This window comes from Cervus elaphus, chromosome 8 (assembly GCF_910594005.1).
Source record: "Cervus elaphus chromosome 8, mCerEla1.1, whole genome shotgun sequence".
Lineage (NCBI taxonomy): Eukaryota > Metazoa > Chordata > Mammalia > Artiodactyla > Cervidae > Cervus > Cervus elaphus.
Window position 1 is genome coordinate 39,774,224 of NC_057822.1, and position 15,394 is coordinate 39,789,617.

Here is a 15,394-nt window from a genome sequence, read left to right on the forward strand (position 1 = left end):
GTATTTTGGCATGAATAGGAGGTGATAGAAGAGATGTCAGAAATATCTCAGGTGATCCCTGAGAAGTTTTTAAAGGATGAATAGGTATTTATGTGTGGACAAGGAAACTTCAAGTCATTTAGTACTGGTGAAACAAGGTATGTGTAGAAGAGGAGATAACAGGAAATTAAAACTGTGGTGTTGGAGAAGGTCTAGTCATTAAAGATAGTCAATGCAATGTTAAAGAGCTTGTAGTTTGGCCCATCAACAGTTTTCATGTCTACTAAGCAGTATGACATTGACTGTAGAGGATGGTAGTTTGGCGATTAAGATTAGAATGAGACAAGGATAGAGTATATCTTGCATTAGTGGAGCAGGAAATAAGAAGGCCCAAAATAGTGGCAATGGAAATGGAAACCAAATGGTATATTCATGAGAGAGTGAGATGTAGATAGACAGGCATTTTGGAATGATGAAGAGCAGAGGAGTTTTTGTGATTTCTGGCTTTGTTATCTTATTTGGGGATATATAGGAGGGGACAGGGCTTGCCTGTGGCTCAGATGGTAAAGAATCTGCCTGCAATGCGGGAAACCCAGGTACGGTCCCTGGGTGGGGAAGATCCTCTGGAGAAGTAGGAGACAGAAATAGATTGAATTTTAACTGTCTAAAGAACATGCACATGTAAATGCCTACCTACATCAAAAGAAGTGGAGGACTGTCAGGATTGCAGATGAAGGTTCGAATGTAATCAGGATGTAAAATGAGCTAGTGTGAAGGTGGGGACAGTTGACCCACTGCATCTAGCACACAGGAAGACTTGGTGCATTTTTACCAAGTTGTTAAAAATACTGAAAATTGATGAGATTGCTTTAGAGTGAGGGCTAAGGATAGAATAACTAACTCTCGAAATTTAAGTGCATTTATAGACTCAGAGAGGGAGCAGGGATAATTGACAGAGCTGAACTAATCCCCCTCACTAGGCAAATGGGAACTGAGAAGAGCCCTTAGCCAACAGTGGGGAGTCCTGGGCAGGATATATGGGGCCAAAGATAGAACCAGATTATAGTCACCTAGATGGTGTGAAATGAAGTCTAATCTAAAGGAGGAGAGCTGATCAATGAGGAAATCCAGGGACATGAAACCACTGGGACAGAGTTTGAAGGAGGAATCTTTGTAGAGAATGGTTCAGAGGAGAAGTGAGTAGTCAAGCACAGTCTGAGGACGCTTTATCCAGTTTTTAGGCTTGGTGAGGATCTTTAAAGAGGTATCTTCAGAGCAGACAGAGGTTGGAGTCAAGAACAAAGAAAAGGAGGAAAATCTCTTTGAGGATGAAGGTAGGATGAAGATGCAGATGTTTGGAGGCAGGAGTGATTAGATAAGTAGTGGAGGGCCTGTTTTTTGTTATTTGATTTTTGTTTGTTTTCTTTTTCCTGTGTTTCAGACAAGACACGGATGAGTTCAGGTTATTCTAGTGCAGATATTTTTTACTTTCTCTTCTAGGCTTGTGAGAAGGTTGGCATGCAGATTCCTCGATTCTGTTATCACGAAAGGTTGTCTGTTGCTGGAAACTGCAGGATGTGCCTTGTTGAAATTGAGAAAGCTCCTAAGGTACTTAATACCTAAAATTACACACCATGCTATAGAAGGTAGAAAACTTTAAATTATGCAGCAAGCTTTATTTAGAATTAATATTGTTGTAACCAAGAGTCTGGTCCTGTTTACTTCTATCTATAAATTTTTCTGTGTGACTGATTCTCTTCATTCCACAACTGGAAACACATTGAAGAAAGTACTTTATAAGTGCAAGTCCTATATAATTGTAATGTTTAGAAATTAAAGGGACCTTCTTAGAGCAGTCAGTATTTCCAAATGACTGTATGAGACACAACATTGGAAGTGCTTATGCTCTGCCATTTTTCACTAGAGAAAAGGGTTGAAGTGAGAAGGTTCACTTTCAATTTAACTGTTTTGGCTTATGCAATTTTAGTTCAGTAGTGCCTGCTCATCAAAATAGTTATTTGATGTTCTGTTTCAGAGCCTCTTATTAAAAAATCCTATTATTATAATAAAATTAAGATGATGTCTTATTTTTAAGAGAAATGTAAAGTGCCCGACTATCATAAATATGAAAACTAAAAAACTCAGTCTTCAAAAATACTCTGTTCTTTGCTTGTTTTCAAATATCTGATTTAATATTTTTATATATTGGATTACTTATAATTACAAATAAAATTTGTATAATTACAAATACTTAGAGATTTCTTCATTGAAATTCCAGGTTGTAGCTGCTTGTGCCATGCCAGTAATGAAAGGTTGGAATATCCTGACAAACTCTGAGAAAACTAAGAAAGCCAGGTACTTTACTGTTAACTCAGCATAGTGACTCTTCTTGGCAGAAGATTGCACATTTCAATATGTAGACCTTCCCCTAGATGAGAAATTCAGTATCAGACTCTGAAGAAGTTGTGCTAGGCTTTTAGCAGCAGATGGAAGTAAGTACACATAGAGGAGGTGAAGTCAGGTGTTTTATGTTTTTGCGTCTGTAGTGGAATCAGCATTAAAAACCCTTGTTTAGAACCTTGCTCAGCTTGTGATGGCTGTGAGTCTGGGGCTCATTGAACTGAGATTATGGCAGTGATATTGTACTGTACTGGCACTGATTATGTGTGTTTTTGCTTTGCATTCATGTTTTTCTGAATTAATGCCTGAGTTTTCTGAGGCCCATTCAGCAACTTTTGATAATTCTGTGTTAAAACTCATAATTTTCTAGGTTCTGTAATGATATTTTATTCCAGATTCATAAACATTTTTTAAATTACGTATTTAATATTACTTTTATGATAGTTAACAGTGGTGTTTCCAATAGTAAATATAAAATCCATACTAACTATATGAGAACATACATCTGTCACGGTTATTTACATAGCCTATGTGTAAACCATTTTGAATGTCAGCAATTTACTCAAGTTTGTATATTACAATTTTCTGTACAGAGAGGGTGTGATGGAGTTCTTACTAGCAAATCACCCACTGGACTGTCCTATTTGTGACCAGGGAGGTGAATGTGATCTGCAGGTGTGTAGTCTTAATTTCTTAATTCTTTTGGTTGTCTCAAGTTTTAATTTTGTTAGCAAAATTAGGTTAACTCTTTTGTAATCTACTTAAGGACCAGTCCATGATGTTTGGAAGTGATAGGAGCCGGTTTTTAGAGGGGAAACGTGCTGTGGAGGACAAGAACATTGGGCCATTGGTAAAAACCATTATGACTAGATGTATACAGTGTACTCGCTGCATCAGGTAATTATTTTTCTGTCTCTCTCCTGGAATATCATTTGTATTCTTAGCTCTAATATTCACAAAACTTGGTGGAATAACAACACTGGAAAGGATAGCAATTTTTATTTGGTGGAAAAGAGGGATGCTGTATTCCTTGTTTTTTACATAAGCCAATAGAGTGAATACGTTTTCAATTTTAGTTAATAGCAACTTCAGTTGGATTTAAAAATGAGAATCTGCAAGCATTAACTTTGTGATAACGAGCTGCACACATGATTTGTAGAGTTTCCTGTATGAGTGTTACACCTCAAATGCCAGCATTTATTATTGATTTTTATTTAGGGACTGCACTTACCATTGAAAACAAACCTTCTTAGTGTGTTGAAAATCATTATCTTTGCGATAAGAAAGGAGGTAATTTTGCGGGTTTGACCAGTTGTTTGGTGCATTTTCATCCCGTAGGTTTGCGAGTGAGATTGCGGGAGTGGATGACTTGGGGACTACAGGCAGAGGGAACGACATGCAAGTTGGCACGTACGTCGAAAAGATGTTCATGTCTGAACTGTCTGGCAACATCATTGACATCTGCCCTGTAGGTGCGCTGACCTCTAAGCCCTATGCCTTTACCGCTCGGCCTTGGGAAACAAGGTATTCATCATTGTATTTTTTGTCCTTTACTTCAGTACTGTTCAGAAAAATGTAAGATTCATTTTCTTCCTGAGTTCTAATTGTTTCGGTCTGCTAAGTTTTTGTTTGCTTAAAGTAAAACCCTTTTTAGATAGATAGGATGAACCTGTGCAAGTCAGTTGTTGTTTCCTTGGAAATTAATTCCAGAGTACTTAATCACAAAATTATTTACTTCTTCCAAAGAGTAAGATTGTGTTGATTTTTAAAAATTTATAGTTTCCTCTCATTATATATTAAATTTTCAACCATGTATACATATCATACTTTATTTAATCAGTTCTTATTAGACCTTTAGTTTATTTCTATTTCTGTGTAATTACAACTCTATGATAAATATATTTATATTTTCTCTGATTCTATCTCTGATTCTTCTGATTAAACTAAGAAATTAAATAGATCATTGAAATAAATTTAAATACTTTTCAGGTTCTAGAAACACATTAAATTGCCCTCTAATTTTAAACTCCTACCATAGTATATGGGAGCATCTTAAAATTCCTCTCTTTGAACCGTGTTTATGTATAAAAAAAGCTTTATGGGGTTTGGGCAGGGAGGAGACAGTACATAACTGAAAAGTTTAAATAGAAAGTTTTTTCTCCTCTCCATGATACATATGATGGTACACTTAAAGTGCTATAGGTCTCTGAGACACTATTCATTTTTCTTGAATCTTTTTTTCTCTTTGTTCTTCAGATTGGATGGATTCTGTTGATATATCATCAAGTTCATTCTTTTGCCATCCCAAATCTTCTATTCAGCCACTATAGTCAGCTTTTTATTACAGTTATACTTTCCAACTCCAGAATTTCTGTTTTTGTTTTTGTTTTTTTAATTTGTGTATCCTCACTGGGACTCTTCATTTGTTGATTCATGGTTTCATATTTCCCTTTAATCTTTTTTTTTTAATAGTTATTTTTATTTATTTATTTGGCTGTGCCAGGTCTCAATTGTGGCATGCAGGATCTTTAGTTGCGGCATGTGACATCTAGTTCCCTGACCAGGGATTGAACCCAGGTCCCCTGCATTGGGAGCTCAGAGTCTCAACCCACTGCACCACCAGGGAAGTTCTTCCCTTTCATCTTTAAACATGATTTTCCTTCTTTCATTGAACATTTTAATATTCTTGTTTTTATTTTTAAGCAGGGCTTCTTAAGAGTTGCTTCTCTGTCTGTATAGCTTAGTAGCCAGATAATGATCATGCTCAAATTCTTTGAGCCAGTAAAGCTTCCATCCTCTGCCAGTGGATCTGTGTGTGGATTGTTGTTCCTGTTTAGTTGCTAAGTTGTGTCTGACTCTTTAGGGACCCCATAGACTGTAGCCTGCCAGGCTCCTCTGTCCATGGAATTTCTCAGGCAAGAATATGGGCAAGAGTGGTTTGCCATTTCTTTCTCCATGGGAACTCTCTGACCCAGGAATTGAACCTGCATCTCCTGCATTGCAGGCAGATTCTTTTACCACTGAGCCACGTGGGTTGCCCTTGTGTGTGGATAGAGAAGCATATTCAGAGTTCGGGCTGTTTTCAGGTCTGCCCAGCTTGTAGTTCACACTCGGCCTTTTGGGCCTCTGCATTGTCCAGGAGAGTGTGAATAGCCTGGGCTGTCTCTGGTCTCAGCTGCACATTCCCTTAGCTGGGAATGCTTACCCTAACTGTGACTGCAGCCTCATGCTAGTAGGTCCTTGACTTTCCTCAGCTCAGTGACCTCCAAGATATCACTTCCACAGACAACTTTTCCCATTTCTCCAAATCTAGTGAGTCTTTGTCTGCAAGAAAAAATCCCCAGTCTTTATAGCTTACCCCATCCTACCAGAACCTCCAGTTCAAGGTGGTGAGAAGGGCAATAAGAATAGTCCCAAGCCAGAACACCACTGGTTTCCACCATTCTTTCTGGAAGTTCAGCAGTTTCTCTAAACATAAAACCTTCACATGATGTTTTATGCTTTTGTTAGCTCTCCAGAGAGTTGAGTTGGTTACTTTTGTCAGTTTTGTCTAGCTTTATTTTTGCTTTTGGAGGGAGGATTTGTCAAGCTCCTTAATCAGCCATACCCAAAACTTTATTTATTTTGATAGTCACGTTTTCACAGTTTGGCTATTTACAGCCTTTACAACTGGTTTCTGTTTTAGATAACAGTTTTAAAGCTTCATTTTTGTGTTAAGGTCTGCTCAAATATGAGTGTGTGTGTGTGTGTGTGTGTGTGTGTGTGTGTGTATGTAAGGAAAGGAAAGCATATGTAAGTTTTTTGATTTTGGTAAACCAGGTAACAGAAACTTTGTCCATTTATTATCAAAATCAACTAGTAAATATATGTGGTTTTCTTCTTAGAAAGACAGAGTCCATTGATGTAATGGATGCAGTTGGAAGTAATATTGTGGTCAGCACAAGAACTGGAGAGGTAATGAGGATTTTGCCACGGATGCATGAGGACATCAATGAAGAATGGATCTCTGATAAAACCAGGTATGTGCTATGTTTTTTCCTTTAATTTTTGCAGTTGATTTAAAGGAAATTTTATAATTTTCATTTTAAGGAACAGTCTTTCATATTTGCAAATTACTGTTTATAGACTATTGAAATCTGGATTGTTAGGCTATATAGCGAATTGGACAAAACTGACATTAATAATAATCCTAGGTATACTGCTGGCTTCCATATTTACTGGTTTTCATATAGAGAAATATCTTTTTTTCTCCCAGAGAAATTGAAGTAAATTAAGATACTTAATGTATTTCAGTTTGTCTCTTTTTCATTGGAGAATAGAAGCTAAATGTAAGTTTGAGTTTGCATAACAAAATTTTGAGGAAATGTCTAGAGATACTCAGGTTTTATAAATGATTTGGCTTTCTCAGCTACCAAACATATTGTAATTTTAAGTTTCTTTGGGTAGTTGAAAATAAATGATAAGAACTCAAACGTTTTAGGTGGCATTTTAGTTTCAGATAATGTTTGTAAAATATTAATTCATCTCCAAAGAAATCTGGAATTATTATTTGTATCCATGTATTTATTGTTCTATTTGACCTTTAACCAACACTGTATTTAAATAACATTTCTTTTAGATTTTAAATTTTAAAATTATAGTTGTCTTTTTAGAAAGATTCCACAAATGGTGTAATTTCTGTTATCTAGATTTGCCTATGATGGGCTAAAACGTCAAAGACTTACCGAACCGATGGTCAGAAATGAAAAGGGACTTTTAACACATACCACCTGGGAGGATGCACTCTCTCGTGTAGCTGGAATGGTAAAAAATTGAAATATAGAATAACTGTATTTGTGGTTTCCAAGACACATCTTTTTTTTTTTTTTTGGCTGTACCAGGTCTTAGTTCTGGCAACAGGATCTTCTGTCATCGTTGCAGCGTGTGGGCTCTTTAGTTGTGGCGTGTGGGATCTAGTTCCCTGACCAGGGATTGAACCCAGGTCCCCTGCATTGGGAGCACAGAGTCTTAGCCACTGGACCACCAGGGAAGTCCCACGGGGAACATCTTTCTAAGGAAGAGGGGTTATGTTTCTCTTCACTTCTTTCCTCTTACCAGGATTACCTTCCATTTAACAAGCATTTATTGAGAGCCATCTAATGTCATGCTAGATGTAGGGATATAAAGATCACTATCACATGGTTCCTACTTCCACAATCATTTAGTAGGAGAAGATGCATAATCAGGCAATTATTGTGTGCTGCTTTGGGTAGTCATGCAGAAGATGATATATGAGAGCGCGCATTGGAGGGACGCCTACCAGGGCTACCATATTACCTAGGTAAGATGACAGATGACTTCTTTGTTTAGTTGCTAAGTCATATCTGACTCTTTGCAAATGCAACCCCGTGGACTCTAGACCACGACTCCCCCCCCCCCCCCCCCCCCCCCCCCGCCCCCGCCACCCAGGCTCCTCTGTCTGCAGGATTTTCCAGGCAGTAATGCTGGAGTGGGTTGCCGTTTCCTTCTCCAGAGGGTCTTCCTGACCCAGGGTCATAACCTGAGTCTCCCAGATTGGCAGGCAGACTCTTTACCACTGAACCACCTAGGAAGCTGCTGCTGCCACCTGCCTGAGAGAAGTGAAGTACCTAACCTCAGCCACCTCTTGGAAACCTGTACCATGTCGGGGAGGGGATGAGAGAAACCATGAAAGTTCACTGTCCCCTGGCACAGGCTCACTGAGAGACTAAAACCTAATCATAGGACTGGAAATACTTCCCCTGCCCACTCACCCTCACCACCACGCTCACTAACCACCTGTCACCTCCGTCCCTTTCACCCAGAACATCACATCCATCTTTCAGCAGTGACTTTCAGGGCATGCTAACAGGTAAAAGCACAGCTTGCAGAGGCTGAACAAGCGTTAGACCCAGAGTCATCTGTGGCAAGAATATTGGATGTATCAGACCAGGTATTTTTTAAACTATGACTAAAATGTTAAAGACCATATGGAAAGAGAAGACCACATACGAAAATAGATGAACAATGTTAGCAGAAAGATGGAAATTCTAAGAAAAAACAAAAGACAAATGCTAGGGATCGAAAACACTACCAGAAATGAAGAATGCTTTTGATGGTCTCTTTAGTAGATGAGCCATGAACAAGCTTGCCAGAGCAAGATGCATAAAGGGCTTGAAGGAATGACAGATGCTTCAGAAGATTGTATTTAACTATATAACTCCGAAGTCTTCATCTTCCTGACCTCATTTCGAGGCCTTTTGATCCTAATTTAAAACAAACAACTTTATAACAAGCCGTTGTTGTTAACCTTGACCCCACATGCACTTTCTGCTTCTCACTTTCAGACTAATAATTGGTGTAAAAGCTTTTTTGTCAGAAGTTTGTTGCTTTTATTTTACTTGAAAATGACGTTATTGTTTTGTTTTCTGAATGAGTCATTGTGGTCTTTTTCTGAACGAAGGTTTCTTGGTGATAGCCTTTTCATCCATTTCTAGTTGCAGAGTTTTCAAGGCAATGATGTGGCAGCGATTGCAGGTGGCTTGGTGGACGCTGAAGCCCTCATAGCTCTCAAAGATTTACTTAACAGAGTGGATTCTGACACCCTGTGCACTGAAGAGGTCTTCCCCACCATAGGAGCTGGGTGAGAAATTTGAGGCTAGGATCTAGATGTTTTGTTTTCTTTCTTTCTTTTTTTCCTTCTGTTTATAGGTTGTGTTTAAACCAACACATCTGTGGCATCAGTGACTTTGAAGTGACAACTTGGATACTCCAACATGCCTACTGGTTTATTTTCACATACAGACCAAAGTTGAACCAGGAGCTATTAGAAAATATAATTATTAATAAAGTATTTGAACCTTTGATGCAGTTTAAGAATACTTCAAAAATTTTTTTGTCGGGCAGTGAGCCATGTATTTAATGACAGAGTATTTCATGGATTGTCAGTGTTTATTAATTTTAAGGTAAACTTGGATTTTATATTTTTTGTTTCTAGCACAGATCTACGTTCCAATTATCTTCTTAATACTACAATCGCTGGTGTGGAGGAGGCAGATGTTGTCCTTCTAGTTGGTACAAATCCACGTTTTGAGGCACCACTATTTAATGCTAGAATTCGAAAGAGGTTAGTAATAATATTCTGGGTTTTAAAAACATTTACATGATAATTTATGTTTGAAAAACGACTATCTTAGCTGATTGCTAATAGTAGGAGTGAGATTCCAAAAGATAATTGAAGGGCAGTTTCTAACAGCTCCATTCTCCACTTCTTCCCTGCTGATCATTTTTTTATCTTCTTAGTTTGAAATAAGGAACTTGAAAAGTTTTTTGCATACCTATGTTTGTGTAGTGTTCACCCAGATTAATCAGTGCTAATGTTTATATTTTTTTCTTTTCTCTCCATCTATATATTTGTGTGAACATAATCATTTGAAAGTAGGTTGTATACATGATCCCCTTTTAATCCCAGACTAAACACGTCTGTGTGTGTTTCCTAAGGACAAGCATATTCTCCATTTAAGAATTTGATTCTTTATTTAATCAAGAACTTAGTATTGATACAGTATTATTATTTATTTGTGCTCAAATTTCACTGAGTTGTTTCCATAGTTTCTTTTATAATAACTTTTTTCTGCCTAGGACCCAGTCTGGAGTTACATGTTGCAGTTAGTGTCGTGACTCTTCAGTCTCCTTTTTTGACTTTTTTTTTTGAAGACTACAGGCCAGTTATTTTGTAGAATGCCTCTATCTTTTTATATCTTAGAGACTTGTAATAGCTCAGCCGTATAGTTGATTGTCTAAACTGGGACAATGTTGAGAGTAGAAAGGGGAGTTATTATTCCAGGGTGACAGGTAAAAACCCCTACTGTCTCTGACAAACCAGAATATATGGTCACTACATTTATTACTATTTTTGGAGAAGCTGGATCCATACTTCCTTGTCAGTAGACAATAAATATGAATGATGTAGTTTGTTTTTTATGAACTTTTATTTAAATGATTTCAACAGATAATTAGAACTCTGCTGTGTAGACATAGCAAAATAAAAATATCACTTATTCTAAAATAAAGTCTTTGTTTATAGCTAGCTTAGAGTTAGCATTCTAACACAGCAAGTTAATTCATTGACTTTCCTTGATGTGTGCAGACTTAGCTTATTTTGTTATACTTTGCTTTATTGTACTTTGCAGATATAGTCTGTTTTTTTGCAAATTTAAAGTTTATGGCAGCTGTTGGTCGAGTAAGTCTTTCAGTGCTATTTTCCATCAGCATTTTCTCTCTTTGTGTCTCTGTGTCATATTTTGATAACTCTCACAATATTTCAAACTTTTTTATTTTTACTACATTTTATTATGGTGATCTTTGATCAGTGAGCTTTGCTGTTACTCTTTGTTTTGGGGCACCATATACCATATCCATATAACATGTTGAATTTAATCAGTAGATGTTGGTGTGTTTTGATCACTCTGCCAACTGACCAGTCCTCCATATCTCTCCCTCTCCTTGGGTCTCCTTATTCCCTGAGACACAACAGTGTGTAAAGTAGGTCAATTAATAACCTACAGTGGCTTGTAAGTGTTCAAGTGAAAGGAAGTCACTTTAAATCAAAAGCTAGAAATGATTAAACTTATTGAAGGAGGTATACTGAAAGCAGAGATAGACCAAAAAACAGACCTCTTGTGCCAAACAATCCTGTCGTGAATGCAGAGGAGATTTATTAAAGTGCTACTCTAAAGTGCGCATGAATGATAAGAAAGCAAAACAACCTTATTACTAATGTGGATAAAGTTTGAGTGGTCTGGATTGACGATCAGACCAGCCATGACATTCCCTCAAAGCCTAATCCAGAGCAAGGCCCTAACTCTTCGTTTCTAAAGGTGAAGAAGCTACAGAAGTTAAAACTAGCAGAGGTTGGTTCATGAGATTTAGGGCAGGAAGCTGTCTCCATAACATAAAGATATAAGGTGAAGCAGCAAGTGCTAAATGTAGAAACTGCAGTGAGTTACCCAGAGGTCTAGCTAAGATAATGAAGATGGCTGCACTGAACAAGATTTTCAGTGTAGACAAAACTGCCTTTTATTGGAAAAATGTGCCACCTAGAAGTTTTATAGCTAGAGAGGAGAAATCAGTGCCTGGCTTCAGAGCTTCAAAGGATAGGCTATGTTAGGGGTTAATGCTCCTGGTTACTTTAAGTTGAAGCCAGTGCTCAACTTACCATTCTGAAAATCCAAGGGCTCTTGAGAATTTTGCTAAACCTGTTTTGCTTGTGCTTGATAAATGGAACAACAAAGCCTCGTTGACAGCGCATCTGTTTGCATTATGGTTTACTGACTGTTTTAAGCCCATTGTTGAGACCTACTGCTCAGGAAAAAAAGATTCAAGATACTACTAATTGGTAATTGTACCTGATCACCCAAAAACTCTGATGAAGATATACAATGAGATTACTCTTGTTTTGTGCCTGCTAACACAGCATCCATTCTGCAGCTCGTGGATTAAGGAGTAATTCAATTTTCAAGTCTTATTATTTAAGAAATCCTTATTCAGAAGGCTGTAGCTGCCATATATAGAATTCTGCTGATGGATTTGGGCAAAGTAAATTGAAAACGTTCTGGAAAGGGTTCACTATGCTAGATGCCATTAAGAACATTGAGTCTTGGGAAAAGGTCAAGATATCAGTGTTAAAAAGGAGTTTGGAAGAAGTTGATTCCAACCCTTCTGGATGACTTTTGAGAGGCTACAGTTGAAGTAACTGCAAATGTTGTGGAAATAGAGAGCTAGAGTTATTATAAGTAAAGTCTGAAGATGTGACTAAATTGCTGTGATCTCATGATAAAACTTTAATGGATGAGGAGTTCCTTCTTAAGGATAAGCAAAAAGAAAGTTGTTTCTTGATGTAGGATCTACTCCTGGTGAAGATTCTATAAAGAAATTGTAGAAATAACATCAGTGGATTTAGAACGTGACATACACTTAAGTTGATAGAGCAGCAGCTGGATTTGAGAGGATTGACTCCCAATTTTTAAAGAATTTCTACTGTGGATAAAATGCCATCAAACAACACTGCTTGCTACAGAAAAATTGCTTATGAAAGGAAGAGTTAATTGATATAGTAAACTTCACTGTTGTCTTATTTAAGAAATTGCCACAGCCACCCTAGTCTTAAGTAAACCACCACCCTGATTATTCAGCAGCCTTCAACATTGAGGCAAGCGTCTCGACCAGCAAAAAGATTTCCACTCGCTAAACATTCATATGATGGTTAGCATTTATTAGCAATAAAGTATTTTTTAATTAAGGTGTATATATTGTTTTTTTGACATAATACTTTTATATACTTAATAAGCTACAGTGTAGTATAGACAATATAGACATAACTTGTATATGCCCTGGGAAAGCAAAAGCTTGTGTGACTTGCCTTATTGAGATATTTGCTTTATTGTTGTGGTCTGTGACCAAACACAGGTATACCTGTATTTTTACAACACTTTATTTTGAAAAGTACACAGTAATATCTGTTAAAAGTTAAATGTTTGGGGAAACTTTAATACTTTTTAATATTTTTTAATTTAAATAGATGTAGCACTTAGCGTTGATGAGACCAATACCTGTACCGACTTAGTGATTTAGCGCTAAAAACCTTGTTGTTTTTGTTTCAGCTGGCTTCATAATGACTTAAAAGTGGCCCTTATAGGCAGCCCAGTGGATCTCACTTACAGATATGACCATCTGGGAGATTCTCCCAAAATTCTTCAAGACATTGCTTCGGGTAGCCATCCATTCAGCCAGGTGCTCTTAAGTTACATATATAAGATTTTAAGTTATATGTATATGATTTTTAAGGTTTTTTTTTAATTTATTATTTTCGTGATAACTATGAGATTGCTGTTAAAAATATATGTATAGCAATATGGAAAAGAATACATAAGAAAGAAGACATAATCAAAATCTCACTACGAACAAGTGTTGATGAAACGTCCTATGGTCATCTCTCTGTTTATATAGAGAGAGATGGATGGACAGGTAAGCGAAAACATGAAATCACACTCCATGTGTTTATTTCAGTTCAGTTCAGTTGCTCAGTCGTGTTCGACTCCGCGACCCCATGGACTGCAGCATGCAGGCTATAAGTTAAATAAACAAGGTGACGAGATGCAACCTTAACGTACTCCTTTCCCAATTTGGAACCAGTCTGTTGTTCCATGTCTAGTTCTAACTGTTGCTTCCTGACCTGCGTACAGATTTCTCAGGAGGTAGGTCAGGTGGTGTGATATTCCTGTCTCTTTAAGAATTTTCCAGTTTGTCATGATCCACACAGTCAAAGGTTTTGGCATAGTCAATAATGCAGAAGTAGATGTTTTCCTGGAACTCTCTTGCTTTTTTGAAGATCGAGTGGATGTTGGCAATTTGATCCATGGTTCTCTGCCTTTTCTAAATCCAGCTTGAACATCTGGAAGTTCACAGTTCACATACTATTGAAGCCTGGCTTGGAGAATTTGAGCATTACTTTTCTAGCGTGTGAGATGAGTGCAGTTGTGCAGTAGTTTGAATATTCTTTGGCATTGCATTTTTGGGGGATTTGAATGAAAACTGACCTTTTCCAGTCCTGTGGACACTGCTGAGTTTTCCAAATTTACTGGCATATTATATGCAGCACTTTCACAGCATCATCTTTTAGGATTTGAAATAGCTCAGCTGGAATTCCATCACCTCCACTAGCTTTTTTTGTAGTGATGCTTCCTAAAGCCTACTTGACTTCACACCCCAGAGTGTCTGGCTCTAGGTGAGTGATCACACCATTGTGGTTATTTGGGCCACTAGGATCTTTTTAGTATAGTTCTATGTGTTCTTGCCACCTCTTATAAATACCTTCTGCTTCTGTTAGGTTCATACCATTTCTGTCCTTTATTGTGCCCATCTTTGCATGAAATGTTCCCTTGGTATCTAATTTGCTTAAAGAGGTCTCTAGTCTTTCCCATTCTATTGTTTTCCTCTATTTCTTTGCATTGATCACTTAGGAAGACTTTCTTATCTCTCATTGCTATTCTCTGGGACTCTGCTTTTTTTTTTTTAACCAGAGTTTAATTTTACTTGAAGTTATCGGAAAAGAAAATGATGTGAAACTGAAAGAATTCAATTTTAAACTTCAGTGAAGTCTTTCTTTACAGCAAGAGTTATTATTCCTTAAAGAAATTTCACTGGTCTTTTTACACGACCTTTTTCATTACTAAATTCCTTATTTAATTTTTTTTATTTGCCACCTGAAGTATAGAGCTTTTAGGCTTCTTGTTTCTTTTTTTTTTCCAAGAAATGTACGTACACCATTTCTTGAGTTCTTTCTTGCTTGAAAATGTTTATTTTATTCCTGACGAGAGCCTTGGCAGAATGTAAAGATCTTGGGCTATATTTCTGTTTTTCCCTCTGAACTTTATAGATATGCGCCCCCCCCTCCTTAAATTAGTGTATTTATTTGGCTGTGCTGGGTCTTTGCAGCATGCATGATCTTTTAGTGTGGCATTCGAACTCTTGGTTGTGGCATGTGGGATCTAGTTCCCCAACCAGGGATTGAGCCCTGGCCCCCTGCATTGGGACAACAGAGTCTTAGCCCCTGGACCCCCAGGGAAGTCTAGACACTGCCTTTTATTATTGTGGAGAAGCCTGATTTGAGGTATTATTCTTTTTCAACCCTGTCCTGTTGTTGTTGTCTAGATACATTTTTGTTGATATTTCATACGGCTTTTTTATCTTTGAAATTTAGTGACTTCACTAGAATATATCTTAATGATGGTGCTTCCCTACCCTTTTTTTTTTAAATGGGATATGCTGCCTCCTTCAGTTTGAATATTCAAGATTCTCTTTATTTTAGGAGTTGTATGTGTGCTTGTGTGTGGTGTGCGGGCTAGTGATTGTTTAAAAAAATATAAAAAAGGTTCCTGTTTCTCACATAGCAGTGATTCTGAAGGTAGGCAGTTTGCCATCTTGTGCCGCTGTCCAGGGATCTAATCAGGGCAGGAGC

At 37.4% G+C, this 15,394-nt stretch overlaps 1 protein-coding gene and 1 non-coding gene across 4 annotated transcripts in view; one reads left to right on the forward strand and one right to left on the reverse strand.

Annotated features, from left to right (window-relative positions):
- The window catches only part of NDUFS1 (NADH:ubiquinone oxidoreductase core subunit S1), a 32,108-nt gene that overhangs the window by 4,153 nt on the left and 12,561 nt on the right, over nt 1-15,394 (forward strand). For all 3 annotated transcript variants that reach the window (XM_043910284.1, XM_043910285.1, XM_043910286.1), the window contains exons 4-13: nt 1,480-1,587; nt 2,258-2,334; nt 2,973-3,054; nt 3,146-3,276; nt 3,718-3,903; nt 6,264-6,398; nt 7,068-7,182; nt 8,874-9,019; nt 9,374-9,502; nt 13,038-13,167. In XM_043910284.1, the coding sequence (XP_043766219.1) occupies nt 1,480-1,587; nt 2,258-2,334; nt 2,973-3,054; nt 3,146-3,276; nt 3,718-3,903; nt 6,264-6,398; nt 7,068-7,182; nt 8,874-9,019; nt 9,374-9,502; nt 13,038-13,167 (1,239 nt within the window). The remainder of the gene's footprint in view (nt 1-1,479; nt 1,588-2,257; nt 2,335-2,972; nt 3,055-3,145; nt 3,277-3,717; nt 3,904-6,263; nt 6,399-7,067; nt 7,183-8,873; nt 9,020-9,373; nt 9,503-13,037; nt 13,168-15,394) is intronic.
- On the reverse strand, nt 7,336-7,408 carry TRNAG-CCC. The gene has a single exon. It is a non-coding gene; the product is annotated as a tRNA-Gly (tRNA).